General features: G+C 41.6%; 7 protein-coding genes across 7 annotated transcripts; 3 read left to right on the top strand and 4 right to left on the bottom strand.

Moving 5' to 3' along the window:
* Positions 1 to 584: 584 nt before the first annotated feature.
* On the bottom strand, positions 585 to 1,126 carry EAF01_004006 (uncharacterized protein; the record flags this gene model as incomplete). Its single annotated transcript, XM_038912260.1, has 3 exons — positions 585 to 692; positions 743 to 856; positions 923 to 1,126. The coding sequence occupies 3 exons, from the start codon at positions 1,124 to 1,126 to the stop codon at positions 585 to 587; spliced, it is 426 nt and encodes a 141-aa protein (XP_038771944.1).
* Positions 1,127 to 1,358: 232 nt separating this feature from the next.
* On the bottom strand, positions 1,359 to 2,262 carry EAF01_004005 (uncharacterized protein; the record flags this gene model as incomplete). Its single annotated transcript, XM_038912259.1, has 4 exons — positions 1,359 to 1,965; positions 2,022 to 2,084; positions 2,139 to 2,152; positions 2,206 to 2,262. The coding sequence occupies 4 exons, from the start codon at positions 2,260 to 2,262 to the stop codon at positions 1,359 to 1,361; spliced, it is 741 nt and encodes a 246-aa protein (XP_038771943.1).
* A 277-nt stretch (positions 2,263 to 2,539) lies between these two features.
* Positions 2,540 to 4,943, top strand: EAF01_004004 (uncharacterized protein; the record flags this gene model as incomplete). The annotated part of the gene is made up of 5 exons (XM_038912258.1): positions 2,540 to 3,217; positions 3,284 to 3,498; positions 3,549 to 3,784; positions 3,839 to 4,349; positions 4,403 to 4,943. Exons 1-5 carry the CDS (start codon positions 2,657 to 2,659, stop codon positions 4,941 to 4,943), a joined length of 2,064 nt encoding a protein of 687 aa, XP_038771942.1. The 5' UTR covers positions 2,540 to 2,656.
* A 96-nt stretch (positions 4,944 to 5,039) lies between these two features.
* On the bottom strand, positions 5,040 to 6,307 carry EAF01_004003 (uncharacterized protein; the record flags this gene model as incomplete). The annotated part of the gene is made up of 4 exons (XM_038912257.1): positions 5,040 to 5,144; positions 5,192 to 5,446; positions 5,510 to 5,994; positions 6,046 to 6,307. The coding sequence occupies 4 exons, from the start codon at positions 6,305 to 6,307 to the stop codon at positions 5,040 to 5,042; spliced, it is 1,107 nt and encodes a 368-aa protein (XP_038771941.1).
* A 448-nt stretch (positions 6,308 to 6,755) lies between these two features.
* Positions 6,756 to 7,718, top strand: EAF01_004002 (uncharacterized protein; the record flags this gene model as incomplete). The annotated part of the gene is made up of 1 exon (XM_038912256.1): positions 6,756 to 7,718. The coding sequence occupies one exon, from the start codon at positions 6,756 to 6,758 to the stop codon at positions 7,716 to 7,718; it is 963 nt and encodes a 320-aa protein (XP_038771940.1).
* Positions 7,719 to 8,395: 677 nt separating this feature from the next.
* Positions 8,396 to 12,041, top strand: EAF01_004001 (uncharacterized protein; the record flags this gene model as incomplete). Its single annotated transcript, XM_038912255.1, has 3 exons — positions 8,396 to 8,513; positions 8,567 to 10,524; positions 10,578 to 12,041. 3 exons carry the CDS (start codon positions 8,396 to 8,398, stop codon positions 12,039 to 12,041), a joined length of 3,540 nt encoding a protein of 1,179 aa, XP_038771939.1.
* Positions 12,042 to 15,624: 3,583 nt separating this feature from the next.
* Positions 15,625 to 16,753, bottom strand: EAF01_004000 (uncharacterized protein; the record flags this gene model as incomplete). Its single annotated transcript, XM_038912254.1, is given in 2 exon segments — positions 15,625 to 16,712; positions 16,726 to 16,753. 2 exon segments carry the CDS (start codon positions 16,751 to 16,753, stop codon positions 15,625 to 15,627), a joined length of 1,116 nt encoding a protein of 371 aa, XP_038771938.1.
* Between the last annotated feature and the right edge of the window lie 3,277 nt (positions 16,754 to 20,030).

Genomic DNA, 20,030 nt, shown 5'->3' with positions numbered 1-20,030 from the left:
GATTATCTAAGGATTAGCAAGAGTATAACAGGGATTACCATTCTGTACCAGTTTGTCACTATTGGTGACGGTTGGTGATGTTGAACAGATGGATCCTTAGCCTGACTGGCTAACAGCTATCCCGATGACTAGCCGAATAGCAGCCGACTCCCGACAACTAATGTCTTCTATCCAGAAGTCTTTCCTTATCAAAGTATTAGCTCTGCTATTGTCATTCGATTTGAGAATTATATTGCCTTGTATATATTCCCGGTAACTCTTTCAAAGAGTGCAAGAAGAATGCTCTGATCATTCTTGGCCAAGAAGAAGAGCGGAAATCTCCATATCTCATGACAGCTTCTTCTGGGGGTGGCCCATGACTGCTGTTATTACTAATGGCGGGGGTATTGGTCTCCTCCACAGTTTTATGCAGTGGGTCTGAAGACACATTCTGTACAGGCATTACCCTGAAATATAACCCAACCTCTTGCATTCTATTTGAAACGTCTTTTCTCGCTATAGAGCTAACATGACTCAAATCGAGTTACGAGAGCCAATATATTCCATAGGTTAACTTAGTTCAATCCCCACTTTAAACACTTACATTACTCGTGAATCTCTATCCGCTTATGATTATTCACAAAAACTAGCATATCTAAAAGCCTACAACGGTAAGCCCATTCATCATCATACCACGCAATGATATCGAAGAACTTGAACATGTTAGCCAGAAATCCTGCCTGGGAGTGTGCAAGTTACTTACATTGGGTTTAAGCCCGACCAAAGCCTTTGAATCAATGATTGCACTACATGAGTTGCCCAGAAAGTCTGAGCTCACTAACTCCTCATTTTCAACCTGGAGAACACCAAATAGCTCCTATTGAGCCGAAGTACGGAAGTTGATCATTATTTCCTCGAGAGATATTGACTGTACAGTTTATACAGTCATGTCCACCATAGACAAATTTGCTGTTGGCAGCCGAACTGAGATACCAGAAACTCTACCGGCCAGCTCGGGCAACACTGTTTTTATAGCCTTCGCTGCACTAGTAGTGATTGGAATGATATTTCCCATTATCAAAGCATCCTGAGCGCCCAACCTTTGTGCTATATCCATCGAGAACATGTTGAGATCGGGTCGAGGCATTTATGTTGGTCATGAAAGCTTGTTGGATCCCAAAAGACTGCTGAAGGGCTTTCGTGATGGGAGTCAAAGTATTGGCAGTACAGCTAGCGCAAAATGGCTTCTAAGTGTGAGTAGTACTACGTACACCAACTTATATAATGAAAATGAGCGACTTCAATTGAAGCAGGAATACATCGATAGATAACTATTCGCGATGTTTTTATATTGCATACCACAGTCTTCAAACTTTGAGCTAGAAATATGTTCTTTGATGCGCCCTGGCAAAGGATTCTGCAACTGTGAGTCCATCTGCGGCCATTATGCTCTCACCAACATTGTGTATTGGTGAATTTCTTTGCCAGCTTGAAAAATCGGGGATGTCGCTCTCAAACTGGAGCTGAGAGTTCACAGGGCTCTTTTGCACTTCGATTGAGTTTGAGGGCCTTGGTAGACTAGAAACTGTACTAGCCATAGTCTCCTGGGTGATTGTGTCTGTACTCTCTGGAATATTCTCATGTCTTTCATTTGTAGGCTCCCAGTCAACAGGTGGGATGTCATCAATTCCATGAGCAATATGTGTTTCGGGGGTTGAAGTCTCTTCCGTTGGACCCCACTCCCTATTGAGTGGCTGAACATATTTCGTTTTCCGAGACCACCATGTCTCTAGATCAATATCTGACTCCAAAGGTAATTCTTGCCACTGCTCCATCAATTCACCCTTCGAGACTTGTGGAAATTCTCGACTGTCTTGGAATTTAGCATCAGAATAGTTGTACAGTCTCGACAGCGCTCTGTGTAGAGCGATCTCAGTCTCAATTAGACGGTGTTCGATTCCCGCAAGATAGCCGGGGGGTAAACCTCTTGATATTAATTTGGTAAGTCATAACTTGATATGTACAGGATATGCACTTGGTACCTTTTGTTCGCTTCGGAGTAATAACATCGTTGTGGGGCTCCCAGACATTTGGAGCATGATGGGCTTTGGTCCGTCAGTTTTTTCTTCCCTGAATAACTATCGATACACATGACATACAGTGTTTTATCACACTAGCCAAGAGTATCAGCAAACGAAACAGGCTTGATTTTGGGAATCCACTTGCCTTACATTTTCTCTGGCGACAGGGCTCACATGCTAACCTAGCTACTGGTAGTGACATTCTGGGTGAAATGTCAATAGCTCTCGAGGACACGAAGTCGAGTGGGGGGTTCCGTGAAGTTTAATGTCAGGGAAATCTACAACACCGGAATAGTTCTGTCCGGATCAACACAAAGGCGGTGAGATATCTTAGCGTAGGTACTTTTGTAAATCATCACGTGAATACGCATACCCCAAATACATACCCCAAATAGCACACATTGACACATTCCCGCCCCGTATGAGTGTCCAACAATTATCTAAGCTGCGAAAACCCTTCCACGGCTTCTCCACCTCCACCACTCTCCTCGCAGAACTCAATCCTCAGCTGAAATTCAACACAACACTCTCGACCTACATGCTTCCTATTTATGAATTTCACAAGATGACGCATTGACGTGTCTTTCGTAATCGTAATGATTCCAACATCAAATGCTACCTATCTGGGCCCATACTCTCCAAACAATGACAGTCATCGCACCAAACGTAGGAGAGTCGATGATGAAAGTAGCCCTATACGAGAAGTTGGGTTAATGAGAACAGACTTTGATCAGAGCAAGCCCAGGTTTATTGGTAGTGGAAGTGGAATTCATTTCATTCGGACAGTTTATGAGCTTCTTGCAGGTAAAGCGCACTCGACGCACACAAAACCGAACACAGCTACTCCTGCTTCAGAAAACATTGTGCCAGGCGAGGATGATCAATTGCCAGAATCTACCAATAATTCTCATCTCCTCTCCTCTTCTCCTCCATTTTTCCGAGAAAGTGAGGTTCGCGAAAGTTCCCAATTAAGCTCTGATCCCATTTCCTTCCATCAACTCGTAGAATTTTCGGAAAGCTATTTTACCAATTGGCACCCTCTCTTCCCATTCCTACACGCTCCAGCAGTGCTAGGGATTTTTGAGACAATCAGTCGACATGGAATTCAAGCAGTTGCTCCTTCCGACGCCTTGATTGTGCGATCGATTATATCAATCGTAAGCAGGTCGAACATCCCCGTGCTCTGCAGTTTCGCCATGAGACGATCCTAATTCTTGATCCAGTCACTCGCCGACAGTCGCCAATCTACTAAGCGTCTTCCCCAGGTTCCTCGTCACCTCATTTTCTACAACAACGCAGAACTGGGCTCTACATTTCAGTTTACAATGGCGCTTCCAGCAACTTTTGAGAATCTACAGGCTACAATTTCTCTAGAGCTCTTTTTGATTTCTATGATGAAATTTAACTATGCCAGTCGACTAGGCGGACTAGCTGTTCGGTAAGTACCTCGTCTCTTGTCTTACTACTTCGAAATTAATAGAAGAGAAGTATGACCTATGCTCTTGGTTGCCATCGATGTCCCGCTCGGTTTGACGGATTTACTCTCACAGAATCTCAACTGAGACGACGAGTGTTTTGGTCACTTTACTGTATGGAGCGGATGGTTTCACAGTCACTTGGACTTCCATTAGATCTTCGAGATGATGACATAGACGTCTGCTATCCAGGCGAGGAGAACCATATGCGAAGTGGGGGTGATAAGCTGAATTCGGAAGAGTCTAACGGTCTGTTTGTCTTATGAGCTGCCGGATTGATCTAGTGACTGATCAGAGTAGTAGTGCATCAACTGCGTCTTCTAAGAGACCTTTCTAAACATGCTCGAATTCGTGGTCGTGTCTTGGAACTCCGCAACAAATCTTTGTCCGGCCGTGAGGAAACCTTCGAGCGTGCTATGGGAATGCAAGCTGAGCTAGCGAAATGGGTGAATGAAGCTAGCGAAGAAGATGAAGATTCTCTAGTAGCTGAGAATAGCTCTTCTCTGTCACCAGCGCATAAGTTGGTTATTCAAATGCTGCAGCATGAGTCAACCATAGCTTTAAATCGGCCGTTGATCACTTCCAATTCGACCAACACTTATTCTCAATCTGCACTTCAAAACTGCATCAGCGCATCAAGAGCAATCATTTCTCTCTTGAGGGAATTTCAACGCAATAATGCGTCGCCAGATGGATCGCTGGCTCTGAAAGTCCCAATGGTCTGGCCGCTTTTTACGTGGTCTGCATGGATGAGCTGTTTTGTCCTTGCCTATGCCGCTTTAGAAGGGCATTGCAAACTTGGACCGGCAAAAAAGTGTATCACCATTCTCCTTCCTTCTCGGCTACACATGACACTAACAGTATCAGATATGCTAAAGAAACATTGGTAATTCTAGAACATCTCTCATTACGCCAAACAGTATGGCCAGACTCATGCGCCGATGCCGTTAAGCAACTTACTTATGCGCTTGACAGGAGCCATCAAGCTTCAACAGTAATCATCGGATCCAATCCACCGAACCAAGCAACTTTCACTTCAAATTCACAGCACGCAGCTGAGTCACAACATAGGAACGAAGCATCAACACACTCTACCAATCGCACTTTCACTCTTGAAGAAGCTTATTACAATAGTCATTTGATTGGTGCAGACATTGGTAGACCTCATAATAGCAGTAGTGAGTCCCAAAGGCGCATACCACATACTCCAATTTCATTTCCACGACCATTCAGTGTGGCGCAAACCTTAACTTTCTCACAAGCAGCCACTTCAGAAAGAATTCCGGAAAACGAATGGGATCAACTGGACCTCTGCCGAGGAGGATTGTTCGATCCACTTATTGCGATGGACTTTTCAAATTTTGCTACGGGAACAACAGATCCGGTTACATCTTCTGAAATACGTTGACTAATGACTCGGATAGTCAGTTTAAGTATTCAAGAGTACGAAAAACATTTACAGCTGAAACTAAAGGTGATACAACATCATAAAGTGGCACTATATTTAAGCAGAGTTCTTTCCCTTGAAAAATTTCTGTATCTCGGCACAAACCGCATCAGTCACCTCTGCCGTCCTTGCATTTCCTCCAAGATCCTGAGTTACGATTCCCTAAAGTTATTAGTATCTTTACAAGCTATTTAGATGACTTCACTTACCTGTTCGCACACCTTTTCAACACAATCTAGAAGGACTTTACTTGCCTTTTCCTCACCGAGCCAATTCAGCATCTCCGCGGCAGTCCAGAATGTTGCGACAGGGTTTGAAATGCCCATTCCAGCAATGTCAAATGCAGAGCCATGAATGGGCTCAAACATACTAGGATTCTTCCTACTAGGATCCAGATTCGATGTTGGAGCAATACCGATGGAGCCTGCGAGAGCAGCGGCAAGATCAGAAAGAATATCAGCGTGCTACACAATATCAGTCCAATGATTCCGAAAAATTTAGGCTATCCTGGCCATGGTAGTACTCACCAAGTTTGTTGCGACGATTGTATCCAGAGACTCTGGTTTTAACACCATCCTGCAGGTCATTGCATCTACAAGCATAAAGTCCATGTTCACATCTGGGAAATCTTTTGCAACTTCTTTCGCTACCTCATCCCAAAGAACCATACCATTACGTTGTGCATTACTCTTAGTTACCACCGTTAGCATCTTTCGTGGTCGTTTCTGCGCAGTTTCATATGCAAAACGAAGAATTCTATCAACAGCGTGTCTAGTGAATATTGCTACTTCAGTCGCAGTCTCCCATGCTTCACCACGATGCGAACGACCGCCCTGACCAGCGTATTCACCTTCACTGTTTTCACGAACGATAACCCAATCCAAGAGCTTGCAGTCTCGAAGTGGAGATTTGGTTCCACGGAAAACTTTAGTTGGCCTAACATTTGCATATTGTTGAAAAGGTTGACAGATGGCCAATCTGAGGCCCCAGAGTGAGATATGATCGGGAACGTCTGATAGTAGTTAGTACTAGTTTCTCAATTTTGACATCCTGTATCTTTTACCTGGAGCACCAACTGCACCAAAGAGAATGGCATCATACTTTCTTAACTCCTCAAGACCACCTTCGGGAATGTATTTTCCTGTCTCCTTATAGGTTTCCGAGCTCCAGTCAAAGTGTGTGAAATTGAGCTTGAATGTTCCCATTGTCGTTGCGAGATTATTGAGAGCTTGAATGCCTGCATCGATGACTTCAGGTCCGATTCCATCAGCTGGGATGGACGCGATGCTATATTCCTTTGCCGAATTGATAGTAGATGGAGACATTTTAGCTATACTGTAAGAACAATCGGCAACTCAAAATTTAATTGTGTTGTATTGAAAGATAAAATTGATCCTATTTGACTTGTATTGTATTCGTTGAGGAATGAATGACTTGATAAAAGACTTGACGTGGAGAAGAATCGATAGTAAGGAAGAAGATGATAGGGATGACATCAATAGCCGATCCTAGTCGTTTGCGGGGGTATCGGCGAAAGACAACTCCGGAACCCATGCTAATTGCAGGTGTGGTGCACGAAATCATCGGGGAAATGAAACTCCGTTGCACTCTTGACGTACGTACGATGTATGTACCCTCATGAAAGATACTGTTTCGTGACAACAACTGTTGTCGATTGAATAATCGAGCATTTCCTTTTGAGCCAAGCAAATCGCCTATAGGCATAAGCCGAAAGTCGTCAAAGGGCCGCTCTTGACTGCCCTAGCCGGTACAATGACAATTCCAAGCAATGTCATTCAGGAAATCCTGAGTTTTGTTGTCCCTCGAGTTCAAGCTCATCATGAGAAATGGCAGCATCAGCAAACAGAATTCAACCGCCCATTTCTTCTTGCCTTATCTGGCTTGCAAGGTAGTGGCAAGTCAACTTATGCCAGTCAGCTTGCATTAGCTTTGGAACACGAACACCAGTATAGGGTGATTGTATGTTCCCTCGACGACTTTTATCATGATCACGAGACTTTGGTCAAGATCAAAAATCAAAATCGGGATAACGGACTACTACAAGTACGAGGACAACCGGGCACACATGATGAAGAACTTGTGAGCCAGTTTTTTCAATCACTCACTACTGGTATCGTCAAGATTCCGGCATTTGATAAAAGCAGATTCCAGGGTGAAGGAGATCGGGTTCCAGAAGAAGATTGGAGAGTTTTCACTCCGAGTAAAGATAATGTACTGGATATTATTATCTTCGAAGGATGGTGTGTCGGATTCAAATCATTAGAAAGAGATGAGCTCGAGCGAAAATGGGAAAGTGCGCGGAAAGAACCTCAGACGGCGAGGTTGGGTGAAGATGCGACATTCCCAATAAACACAATTCAAAATCATCCCCTCAGTCATCTCAAGATGATCAATGATAATCTTCGTCGGTATAATACGACGTTTATGAATCCAGCAAACTTCGACGCTTTGATTCATCTCGATACGGAAGAGCTGGTCAATGTTTATAGGTGGAGAATAGAGCAGGAGCACAATATGTGGAAAGTAAAAGGTGCGGGTATGACTGATGCAAGTGTTGTGCAGTTTGTTCAGGGTTATATGCCTGCTTATGAATTGTATTTGCAGGAGTTGCAGAGAAAGCCATTTGTTCCACGAAAAAGTGAGATGGCCTCAAGTACACAGTTACGTCTTGTTTTACATAGAGATAGAAGTGTTCTGAAATATGAAGAATTCTGATTGATGTTATCTCTTCTCTATTACACTCAATTCTTACTTCTAGACAATTGTTGCATGGTAGTAGTATTATATATTGAAGTTGTATAATAGTATTACAATCCGTGCTACTTTCTTCTCCTTTCTTTTTCGTCTTCTCTATCAATCGAGTAAACGAAGGCGTCCTCATATCAATGTACAACTATAATGATTCTACATGATTATCCAGAGCTATAGTACGTCGGAGTGTTATAATCATCTCTCTCGTTCAGAAGACCAGAGTTGTATTTCATAGTACGTACTATCGATTTGATATCTTTACAGAGCTCGACTTCTTCTAAGATGAGACCTTGTTGAAACAAGTAAACTTGTGAATATTGGTGAAGTCTTCAGTATTTTCAATACAATTCCGTTGACGTGAATTTGAATCTATATACACGGAAATATTTGAAATCGAGGATATACTTAGGTATATTTAGTGAATCATTAGGATCTACTTCTCCGGTTTATACAAATTGGGCTTTCGCCCCCTGTCACTTTGAGAAGAACTACATATGGGCACAGACCACCCCCACCTATCTATGGCATATGTACCCCAGTTTTCATCGTGTACTTCGTAGGCAACAAGTCAGTTTATGGGACGGACGGCATAGCCAACAATTTCCCTATCTTCGCAGCTCTGATCTGCATTCGTGAGAAAAATGACTTGCTCAATCAGCGATGAATCAGAAAGAGGGGACACTTCCACAATCCGCCAGAGAACTTGTACCCGCTCTGCATGCTGTTCCCCCTCTTCACCAGAGAACAGATGCTGCGATAGTAGGTTCCTCCCGGCCCTGTAGCACTTCCAGCTAATTATCCCACTCATGCAGACAATTGCGTTATCAAAATCGCACGCCGGGATTGCAAAAATGAGCACAATCATCAAAACACGCTCCCCTCGAGCTCCCAATCTTCTCTCCCACTCCCGTCCGACGAAGAACCATGTCAGAGTCACCTTTCCAAAGCAAAGGCTGCATATAGTGAGATGTTGAATAATTTTGGATGTATTTGCAAGGTGTTGCTTTCCTTAAATTTGGAATCGTGCTGTGCTTTGGAGTCTGGGACTGCTCGGCGCAAGAGTTCGGAGAAGGAGAGATTGTTGATGGGAATGAGAAAAGCTCCTAGTGGGGGTAATTCTGTCAAGTCGGTTGGAGACACCTCGTGTGCTGAAGGATTGTACTGCTCTCCCTCGAAGAGCGAGTTGGTGAATGCGGTGACGAAAAGAAACGCCTGTTGCTCTACACCACCAGAGCAAACTGGAAGCGATATTGGAATGAATTCTGCTACAAAAGCTTTGCCGAATGATGTCAAAACTAGCCCTAAGCATAGCAAAGAGGGTTTGAACTGCTGCATTGATGAGACAAGTTTCGCTGATCAAGCTCCTGCTTCGGATTGTGGTAAAGGATGCTGTTCTGATCCGAGTGTGGGACCAGCCGTTACATCCAAATCTGTAGGCAGTTATGTCAAAGGCAGCTGTTCTAAATCAGCTGTAGATCCCATTATTGCCGCTGCACCTTTGGACGACTGTAAAAAGGGCTGCTGCTCAGAGATAACCTCGACTCCCTCAGACACCAAGCCGTCATTGGAGAAATGCTGTTTTACTGAGGTTCAGGCTGGGAATCACGCCACCCTGGAAGTGGAAGAAGCAGATGCTTGCAAAGTTGAATGCCAGGATCTGTCGGATCCGACTGGAAAACGCCTAGCCCCTAAAGAAGCTTGCTGTTCCAAAACCAAGTCTGGAGATAAAAAATGTTCGCAAGATGTTGAAATTTTACCCTGCACCTTCAACACTAGCGCCAATCAGGTAGACTTGGAAAAGGGCGTCCTTGAAGTCGAACATCTTATCATCAGTGTCCAAGGGATGACCTGTACTGGTTGCGAAAAATCACTTTTCAAAGCTCTGACTTCAATGCCAGCGGTTTCTAATATCAAAACCAGCCTTGTTTTGGGTCGAGCAGAATTTGACATTGGTGCAAGTGCGGCCGATATCAACATTGCTGAAACTATCAAGGCTCTTGAAAAAATGACTGGATTTACTTGCTCGAAGATGACATTATCTGGACACAAACTTGACCTCATTGTGGAAGACCCTGCAGTCTTTATAGGTGACAAAGACCTACCATATGGAATTTCAGGTATTGCTGTACAAGATTCTCGCACTATTCGAGTTACCTATCATCCAGAGGTTCTTGGCGCAAGAGATTTGATCGGCAATACATTCTTTGAATCAGCCAAGCTAGCCCCCATGGTAGACCCTCCTCTCATAACATCTGGTAGAGCACATCTTCGCTTGATGCTTTTCAAGACGCTGGTTTCTATAACACTGACTATTCCTGTGCTTATCATGGCATGGGCCGAGCTTCCTCCTCGAGAAATAGCTTATGGAGCTGCTTCACTAGTCCTCGCAACAGTTGTGCAGATTTACATTGCTGGTCCATGGTATTTCAGCGCTTTCAAGGCGCTGTTTTTCTCACACCTAGTTGAAGTAGACTTTCTTGTGGTTCTATCTACATCAATCGCGTACATATACTCCATCATTGCCTACGCTCTCCTGGCCTGTGAAAAGCCTCTTTCAACTGGGAGCTTCTTCGAAACCAGTACGCTATTGGTAACATTGATCATGGTGGGACGCCTCGTGACTAGTTTGGCAAGACAGCGAGCTGTGGAGTCGATTTCTATTGAATCACTTCAACCCTCAACTGCAATTCTCGTAGATTCAAAATCAGACTCTCGGAATGAGATTGATGCGCGACTCTTGCAATACGGAGATATATTTGTCGTGTCGCCTGTATGTATATATGCAAATGGTGGTTCTATAATATTTATAATTTGTTGATCTAGGATTCGTCAATCGTCACAGATGGGACTGTCATCTCTGGTATATCGGATGTCGATGAGTCTATGATCACGGGCGAGGCTACTTCAGTGGCCAAAAAGCCAGGCTCCCCGGTTGTTGCCGGATCTATAAATCACTCTGGTACCTTAAAAATTCGCCTAACTCGTCTTATGGGAAACAATACAATCAAATCGATTGGTTTAATGGTAGACGAGGCAAAATCTTCCAAAGCCAGGTTCCAAGACGTGGCAGATAGAGTAGCGGCATATTTTGTCCCAATCATTCTTGTTGTCACTGTCATTGTATTTGTTGTGAGGGTGGGAGTCGGTATAGGAATTCAAAATTATTCAACGACAACTGCATGCATCAACGCCATGACTTACGCCATTTCTGCACTCATTATGTCATGCCCATGCGCTATCGGCCTAGCTGTTCCTATGGTTCTGGTCATTGCTGGCGGAGTGGCTGCCAAAAGCGGCGTGGTCTTCAAGTCAGCAGAAACCATTGAGAAAGCGAGGAATATCTCCCATGTCGTGTTCGACAAGACGGGTACCCTCACGCAGGGGCTACTCACGGTGGAGAGAGAGTTATATCCAATTGGCGAAGGAACCACACTCGGGCCAATGATTCTTGGTTTGACAAGTAGTAGCAAGCACCCTGTGTCGTTAGCCATAGCAACTCATCTGAAGTCAACTGTCACCAAAGCAGATGAACTGAACAAAGTCACGTCGATTGTGGGCTGTGGTATTGAAGCTACCTGGGGAGAAGAGAAGATACGTGGAGGAAATCCATACTGGCTGGGAGTTGAAAACCTACCAGCGGTCACGAGTATCTTCTCCCTTGGAGTCTCTATCTTTTGCATCACTGTCAACGGAAATCTTGTTGCAGTGTATGGTCTTAAAGATAGTCTTCGACCAGATACCACGGCTGTTATTAACGAGTTGAAGCGACGGAACATCGAGATTTCTATTATTAGTGGTGACAATGAAGAGTCTGTCAAGTCTGTTTCTCGAACTCTCGACTTGCCTGAAAGTCATGTGCGCTTTAAATGTAGTCCAGCCGATAAGCAGACATACATCGAGGAGATATCCACTGCAAAAAATGTTGTCATGTTTTGCGGTGATGGAACGAATGATGCTGTGGCACTCGCTCAAGCATCTATTGGTATGCATATCAATGGAGGCACAGACATTGCTCAAAGTGCAGCCGATGCCGTTCTCATCCGACCAGCTCTGAGTGGAGTCATCGTCCTTATCGACCTTTCGAAGACCTTTTATCGACGAGTTATCTTCAACTTTACTTGGTCGTTCATCTACAATACCTTTGCGATTCTGTTAGCCGCAGGAGCATTTCCGAATGCAAGAATTCCACCTCAGTATGCTGGCTTGGGTGAGATTGTAAGCGTTTTGCCAGTCATTGCTATTGGGGTGCAATTGAGGTGGGCTAATTTTACCAGTTTCAAGGTCTGAGTTGGCTTGTAATTGGTGGTAATGGGTAGGACTTCACTTCAACGCTGCATTCGTTCACTGGCCTAGTAAACTGCCATGAAGCTCTTCCAATTTGGGCTTTCAGCAAAATCCATAATATGGACACTTGAAATAAAACTGTCTAGTATCTTCCTCTCTCGATCATTATTATTCTCCACTTTCCTCTTATTCTCTGCCCTAATCCTTGTTGTAGTTATTCTCGGACCAATCTCTACAGTAGTTTTTCTTTTGAAATGTAATTATGTATATTATTATCTTGGGTGACTGGTTATTTGTATTGAAGGAATAGCGCCTTAAACTATATGAATCACATGAAAGAGAAGAAGAGCTCGCCAATCCGTATCCACGAGCTCCGGTATGGACACAGTAAAATCACTTCCTCGTATCCACCCATTCTTCAACCCATTTATGCATCCATTCCGCTTTAACAGCATCTAGCTTTCGCATGGCAGGGCTTGCTTCGAGAGCCTTCTCCACCACCATAGGCTGGATTGGCACTTTCTCAGTATTCGAGTGTATCGCCCACAAGTCTCAAAGAAATAAAGCAACAAAACAGCCGGATCCGCCGCCACATCCTCATATCTGCCTCGCTGCTTGCTCGCAAACTAGCCAGCCATGTCGCAGGCGACACTATTTGAAGCGGCTGTAGTGCCACTATAGCATACAACAACGTGCTCCAAGGCACCAGCTGCGGATTCCGTAGATTGAACACCGTTGCAGCGTTATCGGATGTTCGTGTCGTTGCAGCCGTAGCTAGGTCGACTAGTATACGAACCGTATAAACAGCTTTATTGGTAGTAAGGACTAACGCCGAGTAGCGTACATCATCCGCACCAACATATGCCAAAACCTCAGCGTGAGCGCCATAGCTACCAGAGCTATCAAGCTGTTCCATTAGCAACCAAGCCAGATCATTAACGATATTGACCAGCTATGCATAGGTAATGGTGATTACACTAAAACTGATCACCCATTCGCCATAGTTGGCATCTAGCCTATCCCGATTCCCGAGCTAATCGGTCGACGACATGAGGCAACAAAGCATCTTGCCATTGCGCAACGCTCTCATGGTTGGATGCCATCACGTAAAAGTGGCTTCGAATCTTACTACAATGTCTTGATTTATCGTACCTTTCAAGAAGTGAAAGGTGTGGACTGCGTTGATTTTATATTGCATGTCACTATGGATTTGTTTTGATTGGAAAGCAGCACGTACATACATTGCTATAAGAATCGCTGGTTTAGGATTCATATGCATGTTACCTACTGTTTCAACGCACGTATTACTGCATCACCTCCACTTGACCAACATACAAGGTTGATGCTTAGCTGCGGCGCAGTTTCCTAAAACTAGCCCGTGATTATCTTACCTTGTGCATGTGTCTGCAAAAGTGGCTTCCACTCAAGTGAGAATGATTAATATTCGAAGTGCATAGGGTAAGAGAACACTAATCAAGGAGAATAAATATGCCCAAATCAGATCACCTTTCCGCAATATCTGCAATCAGATATGTTTTTTTACCACAAGATGCCATGCTTAGCGAGGATAATCGCTGTGTTTCTTACGCTACCTTTTGGAATCACATCTCTAAGTACGCTGATGATTACTCATCACGAGCAAGTATGCTGATACCTTCCAAGTGATGCCGCATGGCCTTTTCCAAGAGTTTGGCAGAACTGGAACCATACCATTGTAGGCAGACTTATCCGCGGCGTTCCTCTAGGCCAACCTTGTTACGGTTCCCAATTGAATATCTTGGAGTACTCGAAAATCTAAGAAGATTGAACACCACTATCACCATAGTAAGTGGAAAAATTCCCGAAAAGTAATTGTTATGTACACTAATACTCATTAAGCGAAGCCGATTCGGTTAATATCATGTCTCCCTATTGAATGAACAACTCCTGTGGTCCATTCTTCGGACCTCAGGGCTCTTGTACTTTAGGAAACCTTGCATTATATACTCTTGATATCAGTATTATTGAAAATATCATTGCGAGTATCTGGTTTGTATAGAGCAATAATATGCAACTCATTATCAAGAATACAGGACATGATTACCTAGGAAAATTGGCAGGAGCAGGCTCGCTAGGCTCATAGATGCGTGATCTTGATGAGATTGACTTCATTAATTATAATAGTTTCTTTTGCACTGGGCCTGCAGTTCATATCGGTGCTGGAGTTGGCTATACTGATTTATATCAAGTGACCAGCGTAAAAGGTTATCGCGTCGTCGGTGGTTCATGTTCAAAAGTGGGAATAACAGACTGAGCTTCAACAGATCTTATGCGATCTTTCAAAGGACCACAGTGCAGCTGCCATCGTTGCCCGTCGGATCAGTACTATCAACTTATTGATAGCACTTTCCCATCGCCGAGAAGTACAAAACCGAAAGCCTCGTAAAGGAACACCCTCAACTTATGTCCTATCCCCTAGACTGCCAACTTAGGACACATTAAGTAATCCGTACACTCTCACAATCATTAATAAAAAAATAAGTAATATTATAAATAAAAGCCTTTCAAATAAGATTAAAGATTGAAATTTATTGAAAAAGCAATAATAAATATTATAAATACACTTCACTGTTTTTTAATTGAGAATAATAATATTCGAAGATTTTAAATGTATTATGATATTTCATCTCTTAGAGTAAGAAAAATTCATGTGATAATTCTCAATTCCTGATGTTCTGATTGGTCAAAGATCCCTGTTTGAGCGAGGTCTCTGTTGTGAGTTTAGAGGATATGTCGCTCTAAGTCTTGAACTACTTTCTCTTATTTGAGAGAAAACCCAAGTTATAATTTTTATCGGGGATGACTATATATCTTACAGAGATCGAACCCTAAGATCTTATCGTCCATTAAAGATGATGGACCATTTCGAAAAGGATGTAAAAGGAGTGCCGAAGAATGACTAGATAAGTTGTAACCATCCAGTCTGTCAATCAAATGGTCTGGTTCTGGAAAACTTGACGCATTTCAAGAAGAATGGGCAGAAGACCCATGGAATTCGTCTTCGATTTTGACGTCTCATAGATTGTGTCATTTCGTATTTTAAAAGGCAAGCATATAATTGTAAGATGGTCGATATGAATAGGCGAAGAGCTCTCAATCAGCACCCTCATTCTCATGCGCACTGTTTTGAGTGTGAGAAATGTGATCGCTCATTTAAATTTCAACGGGCTCTCAATCAGCATCCTACATCCCCCCGTTCTCGATTTCTGAACAAATCACACATCTATTCCTTCCTAGGCACTCATAACATAGCATTAACATTTGATGAAAGCTTGCTAGTACAACTTTTAAGACTGTGGCAAAATCTTAGAGATGCATTGGCCCACTCTAAGATCAGTCTGATTGCAATAATAGACTGGCTCTGTATTGAGCATACATATATTCCAAATGATCCATAATCTTACGCTGATTCACACTAGCTTTTGGTCTCCGTTACAGACGTAGTGAGACAAGTTTCTAGCTTGTAAAAGGCTGTGTATTTATAGTAGAATAATAGTTATGTAACCGTTTCATATTGAAAACGAAGAGATAGATTTTGAAAAGCTAATCAATCAGCTTCTGTCACAAATTTGTCAACCCATTGCTTACGCCGAGCGGACACTTTTTCCGAAAAAGCATCACGAGCTATCTCACGATCATGGCGTCTGCCTCCTGCGATGTGCTCCCAAGACTCGAAGATATGGACGCATTTCCTCCCTTGCTCAGCAACAATTTCACTTTCAGTATTCTGACTAACTTTTTCGAGTCGATCTTTCCAGAATTCCCATCGTCGCATGTTGAACCCCGACTGCTGCCGTTCTCCACTAGCTTCTATTAGCTGTCCAGCTTCGGCCCACTCTCTATTGTCACTGGCGTAATCATCTTTGAAGGAAAATTCATTTCGAGCGCAAAGGCTTAGAATCTTGTAGCTGCCATACCAGAGCCAAGCTAAGACTGCGGGTAAAAACTCGGATAGCGGGATTTCATTGGCATGATCTGCTATCAAGACTGCATCGCTTTCAAGTAGCTGTCGTGGTGTCTCCAGAGCCTCTCGAAATAGCATGAGTGCACACGACATCAATTCAGAATCACAGACACCGAGAGCTGCGAGTAGGGCGGTAAAACCAGCGAGATTCTCGAGCTCAACCATGGTCATTTTCATCATCGATGTGGCCCACACATCTCGTAGATCCGTCACCAAGAAGGGGAGATCGATCCATATCCGAGCTGAGGTGCTGGTGATTGCAGATTCGACTTGAACGTTCTGCTGCTTTCCGGACTGATTTTGGTTGCTCTCTCCTGCTGGCGGCACAACTATTCGAGATATTTCTCCCAATTCACGCGCGTATATGACTTGATTGACAAGTCGGTCAGTTTCCGCTTCATTGGCGGGCGTAATTTTGGCTGTCTCGATGAAAAGGTACCATAGATCGTGAAGGTCAATTTCGAAAACATCAATGAGATGGACTGTATTTATTGAATTTACGTAGCGTTGATTAATGCTGCGAATGAACATGCGAGCTCGATTCCAGAGCTTAGGATCATTCTTACGGACAGATTCATCAACAGAGGAGCGAATTCGTTTGGTGCTAAAGGCTGCTCTTCGCTCGACAGTGATGCTGGTAAGCCCATCAGCCAGTTCATTTTCTGCTCTCTCTTTCTTTCTTACCTTTTTTGCAGCTACCTCTAATTATCATGCGAACCGCACTGGTGTGGTTATATTCGAAATGGTGAGTTAAGTTTGAAATGGTGATAAACAAGGCGAAAAGAAGGAATAGCAAGTGTCAAATAGCAGATGATAAGAGAAGTAAAATAGAGAGAGCGGAATCATATATCTTTCTATCACAGTGCAAGAGATAGGTACTAGATAAGATGTATAATATTCTACAAAAAATGAAGAAAGAGATGGAAAAATATCGATTATATAGAGAATGAATGTCTTAGGTATTTATATAATTATGTATTGAACCTATAATAGTACTCTCCCTTAAAAGTTTGTTTATACTAAGTAAACTAAATTTATTATATAACTTATTATTATATATAAATTAAATAAATAATCGAATTCATTGAATTAATAGTTTAAATATTTTATATTAATTTAACTTTTTTTTTGTAAATTGATCTTCAAGCTTCTTATTTCTTTTTTGAATATTCTAATATAGATAACAAGATTACCTTAGCTTTAGGATTATTTAATATCTATCTTAATAAACTAAACTTTTCAGAATATATATAATAATACTTTGCTAACAGTTTTTCATTCTTTTTCAAGTTTATTATTAATTACTAAATAAGAATATAATATTTCTATTTAATTAAATAATAATGATCATTTTTATTATAATTATCTATAACTTTTTTAAAGATTTATTTTTATACTAACTTACTCTCATTATTATTTTTTTCAAGAATTCTATCTTTAATAATAATTAATTCTGATTTGTTAATTATAATTTATATTAGAAAACATATTCTATTAATTATAAGAGTGAATAATAAATAATAAAAAATATTGTTTAATAATTAAACAAAATAAAAATGAAAATAAATTTTTATAATCTTATATGACTCTATCTATCGATTATTTAATTTCTTTGTTTTCCAAAAGGGTTTTATATTCTTAACATTTATAAATATCTTTTGATCTATATAATAATATAATAAGTTAATATAATATCAATTTGTATTTTCTTTATATATCATAACTATTTATTTAATAAAAGCTTATAATTATAATAGGATTCTTTTTATTTTATCCACCATCTCATTACCCTTGAAAAACTTTTATTTCTATACTATAATTATATTTCATAAATAAGATTTACTAGACTTTATATTAATATATAAATTAAATTTATAATTAATGAAGAATAATAAATAATTAATAATTTTCAAAGTTATATTATTCAATATGAATTTTATAAAAGGTAATTATTATAGTCAATCGTTTTAATAAAAATTTACGAATACTTGTAAATATTGTTCAAGAATAAAATTTATTCGTTTTATTTATTTATCTATTTATGAATAAAATATTAAAAAATACTAGAAAATTATAACTAATTGTTTAATTAATTAAAAATAAAAATAAAATACAAACTATATAACGTAACGTATGGGGAACTCGGACATATGGGGAACTCGGACACTTTTAGCCCATCACCAACTTGAAACCGCAATAACTTTTATTATGCATACCCAATCACCTTCTACATCTGCTCAAATTGAAGAGAAGCTTCAAAAGGCTATAATTTCACTTCAATTGAAAGAATTTAAATCAATTAGAAAGGCTGCAGAGCATTTTGAAGTCCCTAAGTCTACCCTAGCTGATAGGCTGGCTGGGAAGAAAACACGTTCCCAAACCCACGAAATGGCTCAAATTCTTTCAAACGCAGAAGAAAATACTCTTGTACGATGGATTTCACGACTTACCATCACTGGATTCCCTGCTACACCTATGTTGGTGAAGGAAATGGCCGACGAAATTCGTCTTCGACGCGTTCGGGTCGCGTCATCTCGAAATCCTACCTCGACAGAAATTCCACCTATAGGCCACGAATGGATCTATAGATTCCAAAAACGACATCCAGAACTTAAAACATGCTATTCACGTCAATTAGAGTCTAATCGGGCTAAAGAAGCAACTCCGGAGAATATTCAGGCTTGGTTTGACGCGTTTCGCACGCGTCTCATTGAGCGAAAGTATGAATTAGATGATATGTATAATATGGATGAAACCGGATTTGGAGTTGGAAGTACTCAAAGTACGCGCATTATAGTCGATTCTACTCAGAAATCGAATTGGAAAGTTACAGCTGGCAAGCAAGAATGGATAACTGCATTTGAATGTGTCAATGCAGCTGGAAATGCTCTATCACCTATGGTCATTTTCAAGGCTCAGAATACGAATTCTGCATGGATTCCAAAGGACACACCTCAAAGCTGGCAGTTCTCTACTAGTACAAATGGATGGACCTCAAATAGCCATGGATTAGAATGGTTAAAAAGGGTTTTCGAACCAGAATCCAAGAAAGTGTCAGGTGACCGACCTCGACTTTTGATCATGGATGGCCATTCAAGCCATATTACAGGTAGCTTTATTGCTTTCTGTATAGATAATGATATTGATTTACTTATATTACCTCCTCATTGCTCTCACTTGCTTCAGCCACTTGATATTGCGGTGTATGGGCCAATGAAACGATATCATGCTTTAGAGGTCGATCGATATTCTCGAGCTGGTGTAAAGCGAATCCAAAGAGCTGAATGGGTAGAACTCTTTCAAAATATTAGAAAAAAAGCATTGAATTCTTCTAATATTAAAGCTGGCTGGAGAGGAGCTGGTTTAGTACCTTTTGCCCCACGAAAAGTACTCGATTCATTACCATTTAACTCCTCCCAGCAACCTTCTACTCCACAAATGAGAACCCCCAATCAAGACCTAGACTTGTCTATACTCAGGAGTTCTCCTCCAGATGGAACAGAACTAAGGCAAGCAAATCAGATCTTTAATACAGCTCTAGCAAGCAGTGGTTCTCCTGCATCGCCAACTCGTCGATATGCCAAGAGAATGACTAGGCTTGTAGAATCTCAAAATGCTGAGATAGCCCTACTTCGGAAACAGCTCTCTGATGCTCAGGAGGTAATTGAGACTCGAAAGAAAAGAACTAAAGGCAAAAGAGTCAAATTACAAGGTCAATTTGTCTTTAGTACTAAGGAAGTATTGAAAATGGTACGTGAGGCGGAGGAAAAACCGAAGGAGAAAAAGCCACGAGGACGGCCACGCAAACGCCCAATTGAAGAATCAGAAGAAGAGATTGAAGAAGAAGAGCTAGAGAATAGTTCAAGTGATTCGGAATTGGAATTGGAGGATTGTGTGGCTCGTAGAACAAGATCGCGTGTAGAATAATTGAAAAAGTGTCCGAGTTCCCCATATGTCCGAGTTCCCCATACGTTACGTTAATATTTTTC

Source organism: Botrytis porri (genome assembly GCF_014898465.1).
Source record: "Botrytis porri strain MUCL 3234 chromosome Unknown BPOR_005, whole genome shotgun sequence".
Classification (NCBI taxonomy): Eukaryota; Fungi; Ascomycota; class Leotiomycetes; order Helotiales; family Sclerotiniaceae; genus Botrytis; species Botrytis porri.
This window is presented reverse-complemented; position numbering and strand designations above follow the sequence as displayed.